A 26,804-nucleotide genomic window follows, 5' to 3' on the forward strand; every position below is an offset into this window, starting at 1 on the left:
CGTCTAAGGTTCAACCCTATATGCTCACGAACCGAGGAGAGGCTTTTCAGGCGATGTCGTGCTGTTAGCAGAGGCACTCGCGTTGGATGTCTGCTGCCATAGCCCACTAATGCCAAATTTAGCCGCACTATCCTAACGGATGCGTTCGTCGTACGTCGCGTATTGATTTCTGTGTTTATTTCACGCAGTGTTGGATGTTTGTTAGCGCTGACAACTCTTTGCAACCGCCGCTCCTCTCGGTCGTTAAGTGAAGGCCGTCGGTCACTGCGTTGTTCGTGTTGAGAGGCAATGCTTGAGATGTGATATTCTCGGTACAATCTGGACACTGTGGATCTCGGAATATTGAATTCCAGAACGATTTCCAAAATGCAATGTCCCATGCGTCTAGCTCCAACTACCTTTCCGCGTTCAGAGTCTGTTAATTGCTGTAGTGTGCCTGTAATCACGTCCGAGACCTTTTCACATGAAGCACCTTAGTACAAATAACAGCTGCGCCAATGCACTGCCTTTTTATATCTTGGGTACGCTGTACTACCGTCATTTGTATATGTCCATAAAGCTATGCCATGAGTTTTGCCACCTTAGTGTAGACAACTCCTGAGCTGGTTCACATGTACTACTTTACATAATATTTATCTATTTGTACACTGTTATTAAACACGGAGTATATAGCTGACAAATCTATCAACGCTGAAGTTCTCGAACCATGGCACCACCAGCGTATGTCTCGGTGAATACCAAAAAACGTTTACCGAGTGGTTCATTATCCAACAATTCGCCGTCTAACATGGGTACATAGCCATCGTCAGAGCACGTTTCGTAACATGCAATAGGACACGGATAGAACAGCCCAATAGGACACGGATAGAACAGCCCGCATATAAGGCGTATTCTGGAAACCCTACTCGCTCTAAGATCCTGGAAGACTTGATCCAGAACACCAGAATAACTTCGACATAATTTCCGCTACACAGTAATCCAAGACTCCTCCAAGCACTTAACAGACACATTCGAAGTTAGAATTGTTGTGGTTTGCAGGAGAGCCAACACCGTGTTACTAGAGGAGGCCGAAAGGCACGCGTTTTAGCTCACGCAGGCTGGCGTGAGGTCTGGAACAGGACAAGGAAATTAGAATCTAGAAAAACGGACGTAGCTGGTGGAATACTTAACTTTAATCCATTAATGGTGAACGTCGCTCTTGACGGTACATGATTCACAATATGTATAGTAACTGAATATGGCGCCTTGCTAGGTCGTAGTAAGTGACGTAGCTGAAGGCTATGCTAAACTATCGTCTCGGCAAATGAGAACGTAAGTAGGCAGTGAACCATCGCTAGCAAAGTCGGCTGTACAACTGGGGCGAGTGCTAGGAAGTCTCTCTAGACCTGCCGTGTGGCGGCGCTCGGTCTGCAATCACTGAAAGTGGCGTCACGCGGGTCCGACGTATACTAACAGACCGCGGCCGACTTAAAGGCTACCACCTAGCAAGTGTGGCGTCTGGCGGTGACACCACAAGAATGTTCTGTCACCATGTTGACTTACACTCGGTAGTTTCATGTACGGTGTATAATACACGAAAAATGACTAATTATGGCCTCCGAAAACGAGACATGAAAAAACGTATTTGCACGGGACACTACTAGATATTAGTAAACTTAACCCCTTATCACGCCTTACTGTGGAAATAGTAGTAGCCTAAAACTAACCTTGATATCACTGGGCCAGTACCAGCTGTTTCTTGTATTCTGTTCCTTCTAACGTCAGACTTGGTTCATAAACTCTGTAATATGCAAGTTCGGCGTCCACGAACACAATTAATGCAATTAACTGAACTTAAATGTTGTCGTGTGTTTGGACAGCAGGACACGAAACGATCTTTAAGAACTCACAAACACGGTGGACGTCACATCGTAACGGTATATTAATGTTGATGTCAGTGGTTCAAGAAAGCTGCACATTCTTGTAATCTTGGTTTGAACGCCTGAACTGCCCACCGCAAGAATGGCCGTTGTGGACGACACAGCTAACTTAACACAAAGTACAACCAGTGTTGCATCCAGTAGGTTCATGAGGAACAGTTATTTGGACGCTACACTTAGTGTAATCATGCCAGAACAGTTCTTGTGAAAAGGCCAATTGACGTAGTGTCGCCATATGTTATGACCTTAGACATGACGAAACGTTTTGGCTTTTGCAGTCATTCTGCAGTAGTCATCCCAACACGTTGCGCAATTTTAGACGCAGTCTTAACACTGATCGAAATAGGGCCGTCGTTAATACACTAGACTCGTATTCAGGAACAGGAAATTTCAGTCCTCAGCCATTCATCTCGATTTATGTTTGTCGTTCTGTAAGGAGTAATGCTCCATCTTCACCAACCACATATGAACGGTAAGCAGTCGTGAGATCCATCGTGAACCCATCGCAAACGACTGTGTATTGTTTTCCTGCTTAGCGCCACCAATGTTGATACGGACATCCATTGCTCATTCAAGATGTCGTAATGCTTGAAATATTAATTTCCTGCTGTTGGTTACTTATCTCAAAATACTCAGTTTAGGATCTTCTACTCTTTGTGTAATCTGGAACATAATAGTTTCAGAAGTGATGAGGAAAAAAAATTACTCTTTTTGGCTAATAGTAATCATGCTGGCATGAAGTTGGCAGCCAGCGTGTAATCTTGTAATTCAAATAATGTGTTGTACTGTTCTTGGTATGCTCGTTTAGATACGTTCTTTCCGTGCATGCAAAATCAGAAGTGACACCAGGTCCCGTAGAATAACCTCCAACAATTCTTATAATACTACGCATAGAAAAAAAGTTAATGTTCGATGCGGGCCCTGCTAGAGAAAATACACTGATGAGCCAAAATATTGTAACCACCTATTTAACAGCATGTTTGTCCACCTTCGGAACGCAGTACAGGAGCGATTGTGCGTGACGAGGATTCGACAAGCTCTTGCTAGGTTTTCTGTAGCATGTCTGTAGTTCGTGTGGCGGAGCTTGGCCATGATACCATCGTGAGTTCATTATCGTGCTCCTCAAACCACTGTAGCACGATTCTGGCCTTCTGAGAGGGATAGTTATTCTGCCGGAAGATGGTATCGCTGTCGGGGAAGACATCAAACACAGAAGGATGCAGGTGGTCCGACATGTTCGGTAGCTGTCGTGGTGCCTTTGTGTACTACGTCAGGTTCCACGGAAGCCCAGGCCTCCATACCGTAATACTGTCCTGATCTCGCTGCTCCATAACACTGTATATGTTACGAGCAACCGTTCGCTTGAACGACGCCGTGTCTAGATATCACATTCGACCCATTGGAACAAGAAACGTGATTAGTTTGAGATGATCCCTTGCTCACTCAAATCACAACTGACAATATCGGTGGGTCAACACGGGAAAGCGCAGGTATCGTCTGCTCCGGAAGCCAGTGTTCAACAAAGTGCGCCAAACTGTGTTTTCTGAAACACTTGTGCATGCACTATCATAGTACTTTGTCGTCTGATCTGCCAGTTAGCTACCTATCCTGCTGTACGGTGTCGGCAAACCTCCTACCTCCACGTCTTGTGATGAGGCGTGGACATCCAACACCTTGTCGCCTGCCATCCGTCAACCACTTTCCTTGGATGCTCACAATAGCAGGCGAACAGTCGACGAGCTTCGGTGTTTCCGAGATGCCTGTTCCCAGGCGCCGGGCCGTAACAGTCTGCCCTTTGTCAGAGTCGCTTATGTCAGTGGATTTCCCCATTTGCGGCCTGTATCGTCGCTAAAATTACTCTCCAGTTCGTCACTGTTCCATCTATATACACACATCAAATAACGTTTTGCATCACCTCGGTTCCGAGAGTTCCGGAACTTGTACAGAAAATTGGAATAGAGATCAACATAAACATCATTTCCGCCCGTTTTATTGCTCATGAAAACTATACATTGCATGTTGTACCACCATACAGCGAGACCTTCAGAGGTGGTGGTCCAGATTGTTGCACACACCGGTACTTCTAATACCCAGTATCACGTCCTCTTGCATTGATGCATGCCTGTATTCATCGTGGCATACTATCCACAAGTTCATCAAGTCACTGTTGGTCCATATTGTCCCACTCCTCAACGGCGCCCTTTTCAGTCTATCCCACGCATGTTCGATAGGATTCATGTCTGGAAGACATGCTAGCCACTCTTGTCGAGCGATGTCGTTATCCTGAAGGAAGTCATTCACAAGATGTGCACGATGAGGGCGCGAATTGTCGTCCATGAACACGAATGCCTCGCCAATATGCTACCGATATTGTTGCACTATCGGTCGGAGGATTGCATTCACGTATCGTACAGCCATTACGGCGCCTTCCACGACCAGCGTACCAGCTGCACGAAAAGCATTATTCAACATGGTGGCTTTGCTGTCAGGGTTCCTCCGAGACATAATCCGTTGGTAGCGGCCATCCACTGCAGTATTAGCCTTGGGCGGCGTAAGCGAGGCATGTCATCGATAGTTCCAATCTCTCTCTATCTCATCCATGCCCGAATACCATCGCTTTTGTTCACTACGAGGCGCCTGGACATTTCCCTTGTGGAGAGCTCTTCCTGGCACATAGTAATAATGCGGACGCGATCGAACCGCAATATTGACCGTCTAAGCATGGGTGAACTATGTACAACACGAGCCGTGTACCTGCTTCCTGGTGGAATGACTAGAACCGATCAGCTGTCGGACCCCCTCCGACTAATAGGCGCTCCTCATGCATGGTTGTTTACATCTTTGGACGGGTTTAGTGACATCTCTGAATAGTCAAAGGGACTGTGCCTGTGATATAATATCCACAGTTAACGTCTGTCTTCAGAAGTTCTGGAAACCGGGCTGCTGCAAAACTTTTTTTGGTGTGTGTACTTACCCAACGGTGCAATGCGCCCGCATGTCACCAGTGGCATTGAATTTCGCGGAGGGCTATGGTCATAATGTTCTGGCTTATTAGTGTATACGATTTCATCAAATATATTCTACAGGAATTTCCGTGCGTTTGGTTGTTTTCCTCGCGTAAGTAACGTTTATCTTTATCTCCTCTGTCAGATGCATTTGTTTTACGCAGTTTTATTTTCTGTGGTGTCATTGTGACAGATTACATCTTCCTTTCCAACAGTCATCGTCATTTTTAACGAGATTCTCTTGATATAGTCTAGCTTTCTACCAGGAGAGTTCAAAAAGTCACAGTTGTCGTCCCACTCTGAGAACATTGCGCAACAAGGATGACACGTTGTTAGAACAGAGTACGTTTTTGCATTTCCTGCACACACAGTTCTGATGTGGTGCAGATATCGGGTGCATCACACTGAAGGAGAGAAATGGCGCGGCAACTGGAAATGTACTTCAAGTTGAAGTACGCGTGACAGTACAATTCTTGAGGGTAAGGTGTCTGAGTAGCACACAGATTCACCGTGAAATTCTAGACATGTGGACCAAATGCAGTGTAGCGTCTAGCCATAGTGAGATGACGCCAATACTTTGATCGAGGCAGCACAGACGTGGGTGCCGGCCGGAGTGGCCGAGCGGTTCTACGCGCTTGAGTCCGGAACCGCGCTGCTGCTATGGTCGCAGGTTCGATTCCTGACTCGGGCATGGATGTGTGTGATGTCCTTAAGTTATTTAGCTTTAAGTAGTTCTAAGTCTAGGGGATTGATGACCTCAGATGTTAAGGTCCATAGTTCTTTGAGCCAATTGAACCATTTGAGCAGTCGTCGCCGATTTTCCGGCGGTGAGGACGTTCACACAGTTGTTCTCCAGTGGCTCCGCGACTAAGGAGCTTATTTTGGTCGTCGAGGAATTGAAAGATTGGTAGAACGTTCCAGCCGTCGTTTACAGAGACTAGTGACTATGTTGAAAAATAATGTCATGTATATTTGTCACTTTGAAGTGTAGTGTAAATTCAGTAAAAGCTACTTCGTCTGCCATAAAAATGTGCAACGTACTTTGAAGTCCCCACGTACCGTGTTTTTCCCAGTCATCTTGTTTGACAAGCCTTTTTCAGATTTAGAAGGAAAGTATTGCGATTATCTTTCTGGATATGTGCAAGACCACAAGACGATCATTTGGGATGCTTTGTGCTTATCTTTGCCCTTAGATCGTACTTGTTTTCATGTATGCACGTGCAGTAATGCTGTTTAGTTTGATTACTCTGTATTTACCTTTGGAATTTTAAAACGAAACCAACGCCCTTGCCGCAGTGGTAACACCGGTTCCCGTCAGATCACCGAGCAAGCAGGGTGTACTCAGCCATTGTGAGACGGATCGAGTAGCTGCTTGATTGAAACGTAGCGGCTCCGGTCACGAAAACTGACAAGAGCGGTGTGCTGAACACATACCCTTCCATATCAGCATCCAGTGACGCTAATCGGCTGATGATGACACGGCGGTCGGTCGGTAACTTTGGGTCTTCAGAGTCGTATTCGGGCGGAATTTAGTTAGTTTAAAACGAAACATCGTTGGTAATAGCTTTCCTCATACCCCGTACTTAATTTCCATCAAATAAAGATGCACCTCTCAAAAGGTATGTGCTTATCTGTACAGAGCCTTATGCTTCAGTTGACGTCTCTATAGCCTAAGAATACAGCTTGAACGATATTTCACAAAACCTTGTTGACAGTAATGATTGTTTCCGTTTTCCTTTCTTGCTAGTAATTTCTAGAGTCTGTAAAAAAAGTGACTTACACATCACGACGCCAGACTGAAAACTTTAAAGTCCTGGCGCAATGTGTTTTTGTTCCGTCGGTGAATCCTGCACAGTTACATAAATCAACTGTCAACGTAATCTACCGTATAGGTTTAGTGTACGTAAAAAAAGTGTGTTTTTAATAGGTGTGTATGCTTCGTGTACGTGAATGAATTGCGGTACTGTATCGTCATAATGAGTTTGAACGCTGATGCTGTGCAAGGATGTTCAGTTTTGACTAGATAAAGTGTACAAAGTAGCGAAAGCCGTCAGGAGTTAAAATGAAAGAACTTGGCGATTAAGACAAGAATCAGTTATTTGATAATGTTACCTGTTTCTAACGGATTATTATCAAGAGACAAGTGTAAGAGAAGCCTGCTTCACCACTTAGCAGTTGATAAATGATCCATATAGGGGACTGCGGGATTCAACTCCCTATAGTTTTTCCACAATTTCCTATTTCGATGAAAGTGAGTGTAGGCAAGCTTCCTTTGAAGACGACCCGCCTGTTCCGTTCCTCTCCCGCTCCTCCATGCCCTCCAAGCTTTTGATCCATCTCTGATGACCTCCCTTCTACGGGACGTCATCTCTTGATCTTTCAGGGATGCAACGTTGCACAAAGTTGATTGTCCTTAAACAGGACAACGTCACCATCTCTTACCTTATGCCTACCAGGCAGTTGTTCCTGATTTGCAGACAAAATTTTAGTAATTCACGTCGATTATTTACTATAGGTGTTACGCTAAAGTGCTGTTACCCTTTAGTAATTACTTTTAGTAACGTAATTTTTTTTCTTTTTTCCCACAGTTTAGAGGAGCAAGAAATGTCTACCTACTTCGAGTACTTAAAGATGGCCGTTAATGCTTCGCCGAGATGGAAAAGTGAGGTGAGATATTTCTTATTTTGTGCCGTAATATTTCTAGTTCATTTAAGTTTAAAGGTCTGCTTTCCTAGAAGTGATAATATATCTATCAGTTGTACGTCCATTCGCTCATCCTCTGAAAAGAATCAGTATTCTTGGATGATTTTAAAGTAAATGAACGCCAGCGGGAAGCTCTCAGGCATAACGAGAGCGCGTAACTTCACAGCTTTGGTTCTGTAGTACAATAGGTAACTTCAAATTTTATTGCATTCTGGATTTCAGAAATTAAGGAAAAACCACAAAAATTGCAATAACTCGAGAATGTAGTAAGTAGTTTTCATGGTAGTTGAGTATGTTATTACCGCTGAAAACAGCTTCCATAATCTGTACAAAGCAGAGAGTTTAATGTTTGGTAGTAAGGCTTCAGTTGATGCTGTGGGAGTGAGAAAAGACTGAGGGCATTACCAGCTTAGCCCGAACGATTCCGGAGCACCATTTCCCGAATGAACAGCGACTGACGGCCACTGGTAGAATTTCATTTGATCAGAGTCAAACAGGGACTGAGAAATGACTAAACATTCTTCGGTATTTGTTTGTATACTGTGGCGACCATGTCTCCTCACATGCTCGACATCCAGAATGTACAGGAAAATACGGATAAAGGTTACCACAACACACCGATGACCGATATTTCTCGTTATTCACTTGAATAAATAGGTCCACGAGTCTATTTCAGCTACGTACAGCCCTTGCTGCAGCCTAATGAAGGGTGATACGATTCAGTAATGTGAACAGAAGACTGCGTGGGCGCGACTGGTGTACAAGATGACCACGCGCGTCAGGAGGGGACGATTGCAATGGACATGTCAACATGTAGACCGGGCTCCGATAAATGATGGACCGCTTGTTTTCACCGCTGAACCCTTGCTGACCTTGCAAGGAAACAGCAGATATACTTTGATGTCATAAGAACGTGCAATGGGTTGTCATTTGTCAAACGGCCTTCGCACGAGATTGTCTTCTTGTATGGGATTGTTTATCTTTAGGTCGATGGACAAAGCTTCGTGTTTTCCCACCCGAATATGTGACGAGTGGTCTTATAGGGATGACAACATTGACACATACATACGAATGCACCCTTATTTTGGTGCAATAAGTGACGATTTTATCCTACAAGGCGATAAAGCTCGTCTATACTGGCTTCGTTTGGGGACGAATAAATTACACACAGAACAGTACAATCTATGGAGTGGCCAGTTTTATCTTCCGCATTCAGTTTGAAATTTACCTGTATTTACGTCCAGCATATAATCAAGCCGACGTCAGTAGATACCCAAATCCTCAACTCCTGTGGATATACGACGGTTGGAACTTTAATAGTGGCAACTATTTATTTACAGTTCGTACAAAATATATACTTGTTTCAAAGTTTTACTGACTTTCAAAGTAGTCACCAGCATTGTGTATAGCCCGTTGCCAGCGATGTGGAAGTCGTAGGATACTCTTAGCAGTGCCAGTTGTGTTGGCAGTTCGAGCAGCGCGGTCTATTGCCCGACGAATTTGTAGCCGTTCTGAAGCGAATGCTGTGAAGTGTTTCCTTCAGTTAAGAAATCGAGTTGAACTCACGAGGGCGTAAGTCAGGGGAGTGCAGTAGGTGGTATAGCACTTAGCAGCCCCATCAGTCAAATATATCAGTAACAGCTTGCACTTTACGTGCTGGAGCATTGTCCTGTAAAATGATGATCAGGTTCTATAGAAACTGTCATCACTTCTTTCTCTATGCTGTTCATTTTTGAAACACAACCTACGACCAGCTTAGAGACGGAAGTTATGACACTTTCTGCTGGACCTACCCATCATTTTGCAGTACAATGCTCAAGCACGTACAGTGCAAGCTGTTACTGATTTGTTTGACTGATGGGGCTGCTAAATGCTATGACTTTCACATCGCTGGCAACGAGTTATACACAATGCTGGTGACTACTCTGAAGGTCAGTACAACGTTGAAAGACGTATCTATTTTGTACGAGCTGTAAATAAATAGTTGCCACTATTAAAGTTCCAACCCTCATATGTATATTGGTTGACGTCACTTTGCCCAGCACAAAAAAAAGGCCATACGTCTGATGCACTCCTATATTTCCGTCATCAGCTTTGCCATCGTCCTATTAATCAGAAATGAAAATAAAGTGCCATCTTTAGTAACGCATAGCTCTAGCTAGTATACCAACCACCACGTTTCGGTCCCTCCGCTGTGGTACTAACTACACTCCTTGCTTGATGCAGTTGCTTATACAATGATGGTTTGTGACGTCATTCATATGGCGCCAATCGAGACATAAGTCAGAAATACAAAATGTCGTTTGAATCATACTGTCTACAATTCCAAATTACGCTGAAGGCCAATGTTAACTAAATTCAGTGCATCAAAATATAATTCTAGGACCGAACACATTGCCGGTTGTGATCGAGTTGAACCGGTTTCACATGAGGAAAGAGGTGCTAAAACATACAAAAACAAAAATCACTTTAACAATGTCACAATAAAAATTTAACGTGTTGTTGATACGTGTGTTAAAAAAGAGGGCATTGATTAGTAGAGTACAAATCTGAAATCGGGATTTGTCTGGGCAAAGTATTTCGAAATTTATTATTTTTTCAATACCTTAATTAATATTAATTTAAATATCGTCTTTTAGATGAAATAGGTTACATGTGTAGAGGTATTCTGACCTCGCACTTCGACTAAGATACCCCAATTACTCCAAAATGACAAGAAAGAAGTTGAGCTGTGCTCTCGTATCAGGCTTGGTGCAATTACTTCAGCTACAGCTACATCTACATCTGCATGAATAATCTTTAGTTCACACTTAAGTGCCTGGCAGAGAGTTCATCGAACGACTCTTACACAATTTCTCTATTGATCCACTCTCGAATGGCACCCGGGAAAAACAAACGTCACGAACTTTCCCGCGAGTTGTGATTTCTCGTATTTTACTAGGTTGATCATTTCTCCCTATGCAGGTGGGCGTCCACAAAATATTTTCGCATTCGGAGGAGTAAGTTGGAGATAGAAATTTCGTTAAAAGATCTCGCCGCAACGAAATTCAACAGATTCCTGATAGTACTCATGTGGATGACCTCACACGTCTAATTATTTAGAATCGATTCCCGCTTTTCACACCCTACAGATATCTGGTCTAACTCATTTTACAATTGGGTTTTATCTTCACTTGACTGTAATAGAAGATAAATGACAGCAGAATCTGCAAGCAATCTAAGAGGGATGCTCAGACCGTCTTATAAATGTTTTATATAGACTAGAAACAGCAGAGGCGGTAGAACCCTTCTTGGAAGAACGCCAGATATCACTTCTGCCTTGACTTTCCGTCAGTTACTGCTGGCTGTGACCTTTCTGACAGGATACCAGAAATCCAGTCGCAAAGCTGAGACATTCCATAGGGACACAGTGTGATTAGAAGCCGCGTATGAGGAGCGGTATGAAAAGCCTTCTGTAAATCAAGTGATATACAATCAATTTGAAATCCTCTGTCGATAGCACTCATAACTTCGTTAGAATAAAGAAGAACGATATATCTGAATCCGTGCTGACTATTTGTCAGTAGATCGTTTTATTCGAGGTAATTCATGTGTTCCAAAATCCTACTGCAAAGTAAGTGAATGTATATGGAGGCTGTCCCCCCCCCCCCCCCCCCCCCTCCCAGAAAACTATCACGTCACTGAAAATAAGATACGATTATGACTTTCAGACTTTTAATAAATGTTAGTCATGGGCATAATTTTTAAAAAGTGATCCCTGCAGTACCAGTCCTATATGGAAAAACACGAAAAGCTTCAAATGAAACTTTGTGTTTTTTGTAGCTCGGTGGCTCAATGATAAAGTTCCAGGCAACAGATCCCAAGGCCTTCGGTTCGATCCTCGGGCAAACTAGGTTTTTTATCTGTCACTTATCACTTTTTTTCGCCTCTAACAATGTTTATGTGAAAAATGCTCAATTAATTGTAGATTTCCCTGGATTGGAACTAAGTTCGTAGATCGGGAGAAGGCAATGGCATACCACTAGAACAATGTGTAGTAAAGCACTGTGGTATTCAACCCAACATTTGTGTTGATGGCAACTTTAGCTCTTTATCGTACAAGTGAAACTGAAATTGGGTCATAGCTCAACTTTCTTTTGATAAAATCGTGCAGTTTAAAACTGTAGAGTATGTGTAGATTTTTAAAGAATTTGTGGGAATGTAAGAGTTTTATAAGTTTATCATATCGATGTGCTAATGTTTTCTGTTCGAATTTTCAGCTGGAAACCTACCTTCATAAAGCAGAAACTGTAGCAGTAGGTCTACAGCACTCTCTTGAAGACATCGTGTTAAACGACGAGAAACTTAAGCAGAAGGCATGTAAAGGTAAGCCGGCATTTCTTTCTAATGGAAATATTTTTCTAAGACAAGCGCCCATTGATATATCATTAAACCAGCATTTTCGCAGAAAGACCTTACAAAGATGAACTTCGATATGAGGGTAGTAGATATTCACGTTGCACATGCCCCGTTAGTGACGTGCCTCGGCCAAAATGGTAAGAAATGACATGTGTAGTGCTATATGTTTTTCCTTAGACTCTGACGTTAGATAAATTAGTAAGTATTTTAGACACTAGTTGATGGAAGTAATCGAATGTACTAGAACACTTTACTTTTTGTCGACACCTTTTGACTTCTCATTTCGTGACAGGAAATAATGTGATATGTATATTTCGAATCGTCCACTTAGTTTTCTCATCCATCTTCCCACGGAGAAAAGGCTGAAGGAAGAAACATTGGAGTCGAAGTCAAGGGCATTGGGGGGTAGAGCGCATCTGACATATTTCAGTAAATCACATTTTACTTATGTAATAAAATGCAAATTGCTGCTGTAGCAGTTCAATACTATTGTAGTTTAGTTACATACAAAATGCTTTCTGAAGCACTTTTATATAGAATAGAGGAACAAGCAGGACCTAATATAGGAGATTATCAAGCATGATTTAGAAAAGGTATATCATGTGCAGAACAGATTCTTAATTTAAAAACAATTTTGAGAGTGAGAGCTATACAAAATAAAAATACAGTAATTAGTTTCGCAGACTTCAAGAAGGCCTACGACTCAATTGACAGACAAACACTGTTCGAGATACTTTATGAATCAGGGATAGATGAAAACACCAGAAGACTTGTTGAACAAACGCTCACAGATACAACATCAAGAATTAAGTTTCAAGGCGAAATTTCTGAACCATTCAAAATCAAAACAGGAGTTGGACAAGGAGATGGACTGTCCCCAATTCTCTTTAACTTGGTTGTAGATGAAATAGTGAAAACATGGGGAAGCACATTAAAAAACAGAGCCACAAAGGATATAAGCATGGGCCAAGGAAAGAACAAATTTGAAGTGAAATGTTTAGCCTTTGCGGATGATATGGCATTGATAACTGAAAACCGAACAGACGCAACAGTTGTGCTTGATCTGTTACACGAGATTGCTGAAAAGACTGGGCTAAAAATATTCTATGAAAAAAACCGAGTATATAGGACTCAAACATAATACAGAAAAGTTTATGAAAACAAAGTATGGAAAAATTAAAACAGTTGATAGATTCAAATACCTGGGGGAGTGGACACAACAAATAAAGAATAAAAAAGTTTGAATTTGCATATAAATTAACACAAAACTACTACAATAAGAGATCAATATCGACACAAGCGAAGATTAAACAGTATAATTCAGTTATTAGGACACAAGCAACGTATGGGTCAGAGTGCCTAACGTTATTCAAGAAAGGAGAATTAAGGGAACTAGAAAAAAGAGAGAGAAAATACTAAGAAAAATTCTAGGTCCTGAGAAAAACAAGGAAAATAGGTGGATTAAAAGGAGAAATGAAGAATTATACAAAAACACAGAAAAGATCACAGATAAAATGAGGAAGAGGCGGCTAAAATTTTATGGACATTTAAAAAGAATGGAAGAAACGAATTACAAAGAAAATTTTAAATTACGTTAGTAAGCTGTAAGAAAGTGTAGGATGGATAGAAGCAGTAAAGAAAGACGCTAACAAAATAGGTGTTACAGAAGAAATAATAAGTGACAGGAATCACTTCAAGCTACTGACAGAAAACGCAAACTATGAAGAAGATGAGCCAAAACCTCGACCTAAGAGAGTGTGGACAGATGAGCAGAGACGAGCAGTTGGCGAGAAAATGAAGTAGTACTTGGAAGAACGAAAGAAAAAGAAACACCCTAAGTCTTAAGTTGTATGCGGCCCATAGCTGGCCAAATTCATTAATAAAAAAAAAAGTTTAGTTAAATAATGCCTCTAAGAGCTAGGATGCTGCGGGTCCGTTGGATCGTAAATTATTCACATTTTACGTACTACAGATTCGCTCATGTATCATATTTAGATGTTCTGTTTCACTATGGTCTGCTATGGATTATTACGAACTTGCACCAGAACATTATCGACAAAGATTATTACAGTTACGTTGGTTAACAATTCTCACCTAAAAATCGACTTTGATTTAATCTTGCACCAAACGACACAGGTCGCTCACTGGAATGGTCGGGCAACTAGAGTACTCCCAAAGTCTGAAAGATACACGTTGGATGAAGGTAAATCATCATCTGCCTCACTTAGCGTTGGCTTTTGTTTTCCTGTTTTATGTTTCTTTCACTAACTGTGAGTTCAGTGACAGTGTACCCTTACCAGAACCTTACCGCCGAGGTGATCGTGCGCTTCTGACAGAACTGACAAAGCTGCGCCTCCCCTCCCCCCCCCCCCCTCCCCTCTCCCGTAAAACTATCTTCCCGAAAATTTATAATATTGTAAGTAGGATTAATAAAAATGAAACGTTATTAAAAAGGTATAACTTAAAAATGCATTTTGTTGCGCGATAAATTTGGTTTTCTACATCTACACCCATTGCATTGTATGTATTGCATTGTATGTTAACCGGAGACCTAGAAAAGACGGAGAGGCTCCGTCCCCGCCGCAGCCGCAGTGGTCCACAATCCCATGACGACTACCGCAGTCCACTTCACCCCTCCGCCGCCCCAGACCGAACCCAGGGTTATTGTGCGGTTCGAACCCCGGTGGATCCCCCAGGAAACGTCTCACACCAGACGAGTGTAACCCCTATGTTTGCGTGGTAGAGTAATGGTGGTGTACGCGTACGTGAAGAACTTGTTTGCGCAGCAATCGCAGACATAGTGTAACTGAGGCGGAATGAGGGGAACCAGCCCGTATTCGCCGAGGCAGATGGAAAACCACCTAAAAACCATCCACAGACTGGCGGCTCACCGGACTTCGACACAAATCCGCCGGGCGGATTCGTGCCGGGGACCAGGCGCTCCTTCCCGCCCGGAAAGCCGTGCGTTTGACCGCACGGCGAACAGGGCGGGCTCATCTACATCCATACTCCGCAAGCCACCGTACGGTGCGTGGCAGAGGGTACCCTCCACCGCTACTAGCCATTTCCTTTCCTGTTCCACTCGCAGGTAGAGCTAGGGAAAGAAGACTGTCTATATGCCTCCGTTGAGCCCTGATTTTTCGTATCGTATCTCCGTGCTCCTTACGCACAACGTATGTTAGCGGCAGTAGTATCGTTTGGCAGTCAGCTTCAAATGCCTGGTCTCTAAATTTTCTCAACAATGTTTCTCGAAAAGAACGTCGCCTTCCCTCCAGGGATTCTCATTTGAGTTCCCGAAGCATCTCCGTGACACTTACATGTTGTTCAAGCCTACCGGTAACAAATGTAGCAGCTCGCCTCTGAATTTCGTCGTTTTGTAATAAAAGTAACGACACGAACCTAGACAGATGACAGATGCCATAAAGCAGGTCACTTACGGCAATACGCTGACCCAGCATTGCACCACGGCGCTCACAGGGCATCGCCGTTTGCCTGCCAGTTAGGGCCCGGACGGTGTCTGTAACCAGAGACACAATGGCAAGCACCATATGAGACTCCTGCAGCCGCAACTCCACAATAAACCCGTTTTAGTGCCAATACTATAATAACTGGCTGTCGGATAGGAGCGAGTCACGGAATAGTCACCCGTTATAGTATTGGTCACCGCCAAGTTGTCGCCCCTCTGCCTTCATTCTGAGAGTTCCGCCTGCCAAGCGGTTCCAGCCGCTGGCTGACGGGCCGAGGGTCGAACTGATGTCCACCGACATTGCCGCGCTCGACAGTGCCAGCCGTTGTCTCGGGGTTAACTCCCTGGACGTCACCGCCCGTCATTTGCTATTGCGTGGCTGGACTTAGCGTCCCACACTCAGCGAACCGTGTCAGCCGGCCGCGCCAGCCCTGAAGTTGGCCGGCCACGGCCGGAATCGTTGACTGCGTAAGGCCGCGCCACATCTCGGCCCCGCTAAGGATAGCAGGGGCCGGAGTCTTACAAAACTGATTCGCTTCCGGGTTCCGTGGGTCGAGGCCCTCCTTCCAGGAATACCTGTGCTACAAACTACGAGGTGTAATAAAAATATTATCCAGCTTTGAGCGGCTTCTGGGTCACCACCGACACATCATTCTCCACCACAGAATACTCACATCTTGTACGTTAAGAATATACTTTATTTACTCCTCGAAAATTGGTACTAGTTCGCGGAGAGCAGAAATCGTCAAAACTTGGCAGCCTTCGGTCGAACGAATCAAGGCTAAGCACCGTACCGAAGTAGCAGAAAGAACCCCATTACTGAACGTGAGCGAGCTGTGTAGGCGGCAGTTGTCGGAATAAAGTGCAGTTTACCCCATAAACTGTGTTAGCGACGGACATCTGTTCTGTACGATTTGTTTCTTTATGACGCTACTTGGGCGAAAATGACTCTCTGACAACATCGTGCACTCAGTCGCAGGATGAGGGAAAGGCTTCTCATAGGAAGAAGATGGAACGCGAGGTATAGAAGTCACGTATCTTTCATGGTAATTCTTAAACCGACTGTCTTTCTCTATTGTTGTCGATCAGCTTTGCGCTCCCTCTGACGTTGGCGAGAACCTATCTCGCCACCCCCTCCGTTTCGCCCTGGCCCTTACAGTCCATATATTTACTATGTTACAACGTATTAATGCTTGTTTTAATGTTTAAGCAATCCAGATAGGACAGTGCGTTCGTTCTCTCCTGTCGAATGTGGCATTATTAGGTTCTCAGCTTCCACAAACCAGCGCGATGTTGATTAGTCTTTCTCAGTGAACGTGTCGTGACATTTTGTGTAGTATATCGAGAAATTTTGTTGTATCTAGAGGTCTGGCTGGCTGGCTGGCTGGCTGATTTGGGGGAGGGGACCAGTCAGCGATCATCGGTCTTACCGGGTTTGGGAAGGATGAGTAAGGAAATAGGCCGTGCTCTTTCAAAGGACCAATCTCGGCATTTACCTGAAGCAGTTTAGAGAAATCACGGAAAATCTAAATCAGGATGACCGGACGGTGGTTTGGACCGTCGTCCTACCGAATGCGAGTCCAATGTGCTAACCACAGCGCCATCTTTCTCGGTATCTAGAGGTTTAAATTTTGTATTATACTGCTCAGCAAAATTTAACGATGAGATAGATAAAGTAACATAACATATTAGTACTCGGTGGAAAAGAATGAAAGAGCGGGAGCGTTATACCAGAGGCCCGCCAGTCGTGAACAGAAAGCCGATCGTCAGGAACGGGAAAAAGACAGTCTGTGTCAATCAGCGAACAGTTGCGGTGCACTGTGGTGGTGTGTTCTTCATTACAGCATGCCCCGGAGAAATATTGATGAGTTTATGTTCGAAAATTCACCAGCAACTTAAAAGGAGGACGAAGTAGTTCTTTCTATGTATGGTCCAAGTTTAATCGAGTTGTATTACTTGGCAATGGCATGTCATGCTAAAGTTACTTTTTTCCTCGAGTTCTGCACACTAGTGTATAGACAACGTATTTTACTTTTTAATGTGAGGTCATAACTATTTGCGAAGGTGTAAAGAGCATACATAGCGACTGGACCAACAAGGAAGAAGTGAGGTCGCAGCATTGTTTCACGTGCATGGGGAGCGTTCAGAACCATGCGCAGTGCTGGCCGAAGCAGAGGTGGTGGTCGACCACGGTCAAGTAAAGCAGCAAATGGCCGCTACATAGTGCGGTGGGTGCAGTTGCAATCAAATTTAACATGAGTGCAAGGCATTCAACCTCATGCTATAGAGTGGCATAGCAACTACATGGCAGTAGTCTCATTGCCCGACAGCCTGTACTTTGTGTTCCTTTGACTCCTGAAGATCGGCGGCACTATTTGCGAAGGTGTCAAGAGCATACATACCGACTGGACCAACAAGGAAGAAGTGAGGTCGCTTGCACCTCTCGGAATGAGAGCAGCTTTAGTCTGAGTAGTGATTCTGAACGCCGCCTTAAACGACTAGAGGTGCACCCAGCAAAATGGTCGAATATGATCGGATTGGGGGTCCAGGTGTTATGTTGTGGGGAGGCATAATGTTGCGTGGATGTACTAGCCTCCAAATATTTGAACGCGGTACACTCACTGGTCAACATTATTGTGACACTGTACTCCTTCCCCTAGAGCGGTTTTCCAGGGTACTTTCGCCCGTGACCTCATTTGCGTGTATGACAATATGCTATCTCACAGAAACGCGCATTGGAGGAGCTCTTGGAAAAAGGGTATATTGAGTGAATGAACTGTCCTGCTCCTTCCGCCGACATATATCCCATTGAGCACGTGTGGGATGGGTTGTGGAGAATTATTGCAGCACGTCTACATGCAACAACGACCGTCCAACAGTTGCCATCCTCGCTGTTGGACGCGTGGAAATTCCTACCACAGGAACTCGGTACTAACCTCTTTGCCCGCATGGGAGCCTCTTTGCAGAGCATGCATTGCTTGCCGTGGTGATCACACATCCTACTAAGAACTATATCCTGCCTTCTGTTATGTCTAGGGAACCGTCATGAATTGCGCTTACTTCGCTTTCAGTTACCTTCTATAGCAGTTCTTTCTATGTATGGTCCAAGTTTAATCGAGTTGTATTACTTGGCAATGGAATGTCATGCTAAAGTTACTTTTTTCCTCGAGTTCTGCACACTAGTGTATAGACAACGTATTTTACTTTTTAATGTGAGGTCATAACGATTAGTTTAGAGACAGACTGCTGACGACAGTGGTTGCAGTAACAGGAAGTTGTCAGTTCTGTATGCCATTAATTCTAACGATGATTAAAATGTGTAACAGTGGCAACCCTACTCTTCTCTTACAGTGAAAGCAAACTAGTAACCTGGTCGCTTGGAAACTTCGGCTTTGTACACGGTCTAACTAGAACATTATGACCACCGACCTGCTATCGATATAAACCCATCCAGGCAGGCGACAGTAGCGTCACCTGGCAAGGAATGACTGCTAGTCAGGCAAACGTACGGCGCATGTAGTACCAGTACAGCTCCTTGCCACCTGAAATGCAGGACGGAGATAACCTGGTGGTGGCTCCATTATGGTTTGGGGAACATTCGTGTGGGCATCCATCGTTCCAGTGGAGCTCGTGCAAGGCACCATGACGGCCAACGAGTATCGTACACTGTTTTCAGACCACATACACTGCTTCATGATGATCATGTTTTCCGACAGCAGTGGTATTTTTCTGCAGGATAATGTTACAAGGACAGGAGTGTGATGGAGTGGTTCGAGGAATATAGTGGGGAGATCCAGTTGATGTACTGGCCCGGCAACTTTCCAGATATGAACTCGATCGAACACATGTGGGATGGGATTGAACGTGGCATCGGAGCTCATAGCCGCGCACCTCCCCACTCTACGGGAATTAGATGACTTGGGTGTGCTGGTGTGGTGCCATCTCGCTGTAGTGACATACCAAAGCCTTATTACTTCCGTGCCACTACACGTCGCCGCTGTTATCCTTGCCAACGGCGGACATACTGGGCATTACATAGGTAGTAATAATGCACCACGAGGGATACTTTTTGTCTCTTGAGCAGTGACCGAACGAGGTGGCGCAGTGGTCAGCACACTGGACTCGCATTCGAGAGGACGACGGTTCAAACTCGTGTCCGACCATCATAATTTAGATTTTCCGTGATTTCCCTAAATCGCTTCAGGCAAACGCTGGGATGGATCTTCTGAAAGGGCACGATCGGCTTCCTTCTCTAATCCGATGGGACCGAGACCTTGCTGTTTGGTCCCCTCCCCCATACCAACCGACCAACCTTGAGTAACGTTCATTATGTTGCTTAGATGATAGTGGTGCGAAAAAGAAGAAACGTAACATATATTATTATTTATAATAGTGAAAGAAAATATTCTTAGAAGTTACCTTGAAACAGTATATAGTACTAAAATAATACATTTAAAAATGTGAGAATATGTTGATAATTCCACAGGACCTGCACGACGTTATACTGTCCCTGATTGGGTATGTTTTTCTCATAGAGTTGTGTACCTCCTGTGTTACTGGAAGGACTTGTTTTGCGACACCCTGTAAATCGAATCAGTGCTCTGACAGGTGACAGAACCGTAGTGGAACATAAAAATGGCGCCTACGCAAGACAGGCGTTACAATCAACGTGTTGTAATTCAATTCTTGGCTGCGGAAAAGAAACTGGTAAACATCCATAAACGTCTGTGTGCAGTGTATGGTGATGATTCTGTTGATAATAGTGCTGCTGGGCAGTGGGAGAGAGAATTAAAATGTCAGGAAGTGCTGAAACTCTGCACATAATCGGCCACGTTCAAGACGTCCTGTCACAGCCACGTCTTCCAACATGGTGAACTGCGTGCGGAAGCCATTATTGATGCAGTCAGGCCTATCACAGTTGGCTCTGAAGCTATCGGTGAGCATTGGAATTTGGAAGTCCGTGTGCAATGATTGAGATTCTTGGATGTTCAAAAGTGTGCTCGAGACGGGTTTCACGAATGCCCACAATAAACCAGAAGATACAAAGAAAAGCCATTTCATCTGCACTGTTGTGCAATTTGATTCCAATTGAAAAGCCTCTCTGTCACAAAGGGTAAACCATTAAGTCAGAGGCGTATATAAAGAACCATTTCCTCATTGTTCGGTCGGACAGGAATCCAAAAGGTATCTTGCTCCAACGCAACAATGCACGCCCACATACAGGTCTCAAAATCCGGAAGCCTATCATCAAATTGGATTTGACATCATTGCCTCATCTACCCTTGGTCTGTCATGAAGGATTCTCTTCGTGAGACACACTTTGAAGATGATGGAGTGTAATTCACTGGTGGGCAAGCGACTATTGGTTTCATCCCAGCCCGCGGAAGAAATTCGTGGAACAGAGAAAGAGATAGCCTCATTGCATTTGCAAAAACAACACATGCCTATACAATCAATCATATTAAGTACAAATATTTTAAAAATGCTTGCTACTAGTGTTTGTGGATATTAACACACTACATTTCAAACAATCGAAAGAGCTGTCTTAGCCAAAAATAATAAAGTTTCCTATAATAGCTTGTCAATTGGGATTGTCTGTCTCATTGCCATATTTTGTTTTTCTATTCTTTCTCATAATAATATTAATAAATAACTCTTGTCGATTATGGATGTATTAGAACACTACAAAAGTTGAAACTGAAGGAAATATATGCTGAATTAGCTGCAACTAGTTATTTTTATTGGCGTTTATTTTTCCATGATGACATTTCATGATGCGCGACGTGCCATTTTCAGATATTTACTTTTATTTACGTGTCGTGAACGTCGCTTCTTTTTAACAGCGTTACAAAATTATGCAGCGGACGTTTTTGAGACAGCTGTTGTAAAACATCATATGTATAGAGGCAATATTCACGACGCGCAAGTACGAGTAAATGATGTATGTCTGGAGATGGGGTAAACGTAAATTGAATATACCTCCAAAAAAAAAAAAAAAAAAAAAAAAGCTTGGTTTGAGGCATAATTTGTTGGCGTGGCATGTCCGGAAAGGGGTACAATTCTTATCGGTCTTTTTACCATAAACATTGACGTCACTGACGATATAATTTGGTTTTTATACTATAGGGGCGCTGCTGTCGCGTCACGTGACGAGGTGACCCACGAGCTTCAGTAAGTATGTGAATGATTGGAGAACAAAGGTTGCTCATGCCTGGTATATAATTCATGCAATGGAAACATGGCTCGAGCAAGCACAGGACTAGAGCCTTTACCAACAGGGAATACACGCTCTTATACATTGCCAGAGTAAGGCCAAAGAACGTGAGTATATCTCTTAAGAATAAATATGTTTTGAGAAAAAATAGTTGTGTAGCATTATTTAACGACACTTGTTCATTGCCTGCGGCCTTAAGTAAACGCACTTTTGAAACTTTCTGGCAGATTAAAACTGTGTGCCGGACCGAGACTCGAACTCGGGACGTTTGCCTTTCGGTCCCGAGTTCGAGTCTCGGTCCGGCACACAGTTTTAATCTGCCAGGAAGTTTCATATCAGCGCACACTCCGCTGCAGAGTGAAAATCTCATTCTGAAAACGACCTTTTGTCTGTTTCTTGTCTTTCTACTTTTATGCATTAATTTGTAAATCGCCGAACACGAAACATAAGATGCCACAAATGATTAATTTATTGATGATGTGAGGCGTTCACTTTGGGATCTCTCTAACTTATATGATTGCAACAGAGAATCGTTTACCGCTTCCTGAAAAGTCGGGGAACTTACTTCAAAAAAGTGAGGATTTGGAGAAATAGTTGCCAATCAATAAAGCGTACATTCCAAGAGCACATGATGCAACGTAACTAACAAAACGTAAAAAACGGAAATAAAGACTGCGTTCGTTTTGATTGTATGTTTATCTTTTTTTTGTTAGTACCTACTAGAACTTTGGTATGTCTGATATGTATAGAAGCATTTAGCGGGCTCTTGGAACGGCTGGGTGGATGCAATTACAGGAGCGGCGTGTTTTTGTGGCTGATGAGCCGGTCGCAGGCCGTAGAGGCGGGTTTTCCGGGCGCCAGTGGGTACACCATTGTCTGGCGGCCGCGTCTCGGGAAGTAGCCTAATTTGTTTTCGCCTCGCAGACTCCATTTAACTTTTTTATGCGCCTGTCATGCTTTCAGAGACTGTTTGTCTAACTCTGATTTGCGCGCTTCTGATCGCCGTGTTTTTTTAAAAAAAATTATGAGAAAAGAGGTCCAGTTGCGGCGTGTAATTGAAATGCTGCAAACGTCATTTCCCAGTTGAAGCTGCAGATCGGAAGTGATGTTTCCGTCGCGCTGGTTTCTCCCCCGTCATGAAAGAGAAGCTTCAGCAATAAACTGCTTTTCCGCAGTTGTTCTGCGATCAAAACTAAAATCGTATATAAAATATAGCTGGTTTCATGTTGTTTGGTGATTGATTCAACACTAATGTTTTGTGACGATTTCGATTAATATTTTTAATACAGTGAAATGAATACCCCTAGCTGTGTTGATATATATCAACGGCGACAGTTGAAAATGTGTGCCCCGACCGGGACTCGAACCCGGGATCTCCTGCTTACATGGCAGACGCTCTATCCATCTGAGCCACCGAGGAAACAGAGGATAGTGCGACTGCAGGGACTTACCTCTGGCACGCCTCCCGTGAGACCCACATTACCAACTTACTGTCTTGCACTATATACATAATGCCCCTGCCCATTATTACTCATTACTCGCGGTTTTTGCCGATTCCCGTAAGAGTTCGACAGTTCGGGCACTGTTTGTGCATCCGCACAGAAGAAGATGGTCAAATGTCCGGTGAACATTAACTATATTCTTTCGGACATGTCTGAAAGAAAAGATACCATCTTCATATATATAAATACTTCTATTTACATGAATGTGAGATGGGCATGAGGATAAAACTCGAGCGGAACTATTTCTGTGTTGATTTGAAGCAAGCAGTCTACACTGTCTAATTTCATATCTCTGGTAGTTAGATTTTATTTAGTAGAATAATGGAGTCTAGCATGTCGACATTAGTCGAATGCTGTGCGTGGTGAACTGCGAGATCGCCGAATTCCAGGACTTTATTTATCGTGTTGTGTCGTGGCAGAAAATCACCACTGACCATGATGCAAATTTTTGCATTCTGACATTTTTGAAAATAGTAGCTAAAATATGACAAGGGTAATGACTTGGGAGAACAGGGGAGACCTCCTAGTGTGGGCGTCACTATGTGTTGTAGAGAACGTTTCGACAGTGTCTCTGATCTGACAGTATCAACAGCTCTCCCGTATCTAAACGCTGCTATTGTGCTGTAGTGTGATTCAGTTTGAACCAACGATCGTTTATCAAACCATAATCAAAATGGTTCAAATGGCTCTGAGCCCTATGGGACTTAACATCTGAGGTCATCAGTCCCCTAGACTTACAACTACTTAAACCTAACTAACCTAAGGACATCACACACATCCATGCCCGAGGCAGGATTCGAACCTGCGACCGTAGCAGCAGCGCTGTTCCGGACTGAAGCACCTAGAATCGCTCGGCCACAACTGCCGGCTAAACCATAATCATTAGTGAAAGAGCTAATATCACGTATACTCGTAGATGTGACAAGTGATTATGAGCGTATAGAGATAGTGTTGAAGAAGCTGGCTGCTGTTCGCGAGTCGTGGAAGCTCTGTTCGCCAATTTCGATAAGCTTCATGTGGCCGCTGCGAATTGCACCGGTGAGGAAGTGACAGGGAGGTATCCCATTGTGAAGGCAATTTGCCAGATACTCCATTATACCGACAGAACCCTGGTCACCAAGCGGTCACGTTACGAAAGCTGACGAGACGTGGATTGACCTGGAGCTGTTTGTGGTGCGGAAGGTTGCATGTGGCTAATGGCTCTAAAGAATAGGTGTGAGTCATTGCCTCGTGTGGATGAAACAGAACTCATGGGCATTGCCTCGCAGCTAGTGCAGCGGTCTGTACTCTGTCGCGGTCAAGTCTCTAACAGAGGGGAAAGAAAGGGTTGAGAGTTGTAGGTAATACCAGTATTCGGCGTGTGATACCCCCTCTCAGAGAAATACAGTGACAGGAGGAAACGAACCAAACTGCAAATGTCGTGTATACTGGGAAGAATTTTACGCCTGGTGGAAGAGTCCATCCTGTACGCAGTGGAGAGCACAGAATGTAGTCAGATGCAGATCGTAGCTCATTTCGGCACTAATGACACGTGTCGCCTAGGTTCTGACAAGGAGACGTCACCAACATGACCTCATATTTGAAGGAGAAAAAAAAAAGACACTAAGAAGATATCAGTGACAGCTGTCGATCCCGCGCAATAATTTGTGGCTTAATCCTGATACCACGCAGATATGATCATCTGAAAGTATAGCTTTCTAAACTTGGTGCGCGGCGGTTGTTTGCCACTCGCTCCGTCCCACGGCAGCCGCCTAATGCCCGAGTGCCAAGTACTGTACAGCGGAGTCAGTAAGACATTTGTGTTCATGGCGTCGGTGAACCAACAAACTATTGTGCTTTGTTCACTGTGTGAAAGTGTGCGGCTTCCAAACTGTAGCTGGTGCCATAGAACTCTCTGCTTTGAACACTTTTATAATGCGATCCCTAAATACAATGTAAACTAATTAGTGGAAGGCGGGGCAAGATGGGGAAGCTAACTTTAAACCCTTATAATAGGGACAAAAATAAACCAATTCAAGTAGGTTTGATTATCATTTGTTTACTTAACCACTGAATTACAATAGCACGCAAAGAAACCTGCAAACTTGTTACATTTAGTTAGCAATATCTCGATTTGAAACATAAACTACCAATTCCCCCGTCTTGCCCCGTATGCGGGGTAAGATGGGGAACTAGCATGAATTCATCTCTAAAGCTTAAATAAGGACTGGACTAACGAAATCATGTGACGTTAAGGTTTCGAAACATGGTTCTGCGAATTGTAGAATCAGGTATTACGTTTTATTTAGACCTCTTACTTTCACATAGTACCCAAGTGTGGACAGTCTCATCATCATCACTTTCTATCCCTGCAGAAGTGTCGTGGGCCCAGCGTCCGCATTTAATATACCGTATCCAGCCTCCTCCAGAGAAGTCATAGCAGTATAAACATTCTTCACTCTCTTCCTCGGTGTCATTCGACCTCAGTTTATTATCTCTTGAGCATGAACGGGTGGTTAAGGGCCACGCGGGACTAGCCGAGCGGTCTTAGGCGCTGCACTTATGGACTGTGCGGCTGGTCCCGGCGAAGGTTCGAATCCTCTCTCGGCGTGGGTGTGTGCGTTTGTCATTAGGATAATTTAGGTTAAGTAGTCTGTAAGCTTAGGGACTGCTGACCTTAGCGGTTAGGTCCAATAAGATTTCACACACATTTTTTTGTGTGGTTAAGACGTCAGTAACGTTCGTCACTTTTTCGTTGTCATTATGTCCTTTTGGTGGCATCCCAGGTTTATTAAACGTCTTTGAGAAGAGTTTTCGTTTACATGCAGCACGTTTAATTTCTTCAGATAGTTCACTCCTATAAGGAGATTCGGTTAAAACAACGGGTTTTCCACGCTTGTTAGATAGTTTCCTTTTGGTTTTTTTTTTTATCCACCTTTGGAATAACTAACACAATTTCAGGGCTGGTAACCTGAAAGTTAAACGAAACAGGTGCTTGATCGTCAGTCGTTAATTGTTCAGGTGTTTTACGTCTTGACAACGTCTCTGGTATTTGGTCTTCCGTTTCTGTAACTTCAGGTCTGTGAGCTTGATGAATGTCTGTAGTTGAACAGGGAAGGTAATCACTTTCTTGAAACACGTTTCTGTTTACAGGCCAAATGCCTGTTTTCCGAAACCCGTTCACTGCTGTGGACATTGCAGCTGAATGAATGAGGGCATTGCCGAATAAACTTGCGACCTGATGCAGCGTAACAACTTTTTCAGGATCGTGCGAAGCCACGATCTTACTTCATCTTCGTAAAATTTACTGAGAGGTTTCATAAAGGCCACGCCTAATGGTTGAAGACGGTGTGAACAGTGTGGTGGCAAACACAGCAAGACAACCCCATTTTCGCAGACCACATCCAGCAGTTCTAAGTTCTTGGTTTGCGTTTTGTGGCCGTCCAATATGAGAAGTATTGGTTTTTCCTATGACGCTCCAGTAAATGCAATAAACTTCTTAAACCAAGTCAAAAATAGTTCTTTCGTCATACAACCAGTTTCTTGCACTTCTGCCGAGGCACCAGGGGGCAGGCCAGTCTCCAACGCGTGTTGCATTCGTTTTCGAGGATAAATTAA

The 26,804-nt window shown here is 43.8% G+C and overlaps 1 protein-coding gene and 1 non-coding gene across 2 annotated transcripts in view; one reads left to right on the forward strand and one right to left on the reverse strand.

The window, feature by feature from the left end:
* LOC126298713 (probable ATP-dependent RNA helicase DDX31) overlaps positions 1-26,804 on the forward strand; it is a 255,676-nt gene that overhangs the window by 137,038 nt on the left and 91,834 nt on the right. Inside the window, exons 9-10 of the mRNA XM_049990136.1 lie at positions 7,513-7,591; positions 11,887-11,992. Of these exons, the coding sequence (XP_049846093.1) occupies positions 7,513-7,591; positions 11,887-11,992 (185 nt within the window). The remainder of the gene's footprint in view (positions 1-7,512; positions 7,592-11,886; positions 11,993-26,804) is intronic.
* On the reverse strand, positions 23,052-23,125 carry Trnat-ugu (transfer RNA threonine (anticodon UGU)). The gene has a single exon. It is a non-coding gene; the product is annotated as a tRNA-Thr (tRNA).

The sequence above is a fragment of the Schistocerca gregaria genome, chromosome X (genome assembly GCF_023897955.1).
Source record: "Schistocerca gregaria isolate iqSchGreg1 chromosome X, iqSchGreg1.2, whole genome shotgun sequence".
Lineage (NCBI taxonomy): Eukaryota > Metazoa > Arthropoda > Insecta > Orthoptera > Acrididae > Schistocerca > Schistocerca gregaria.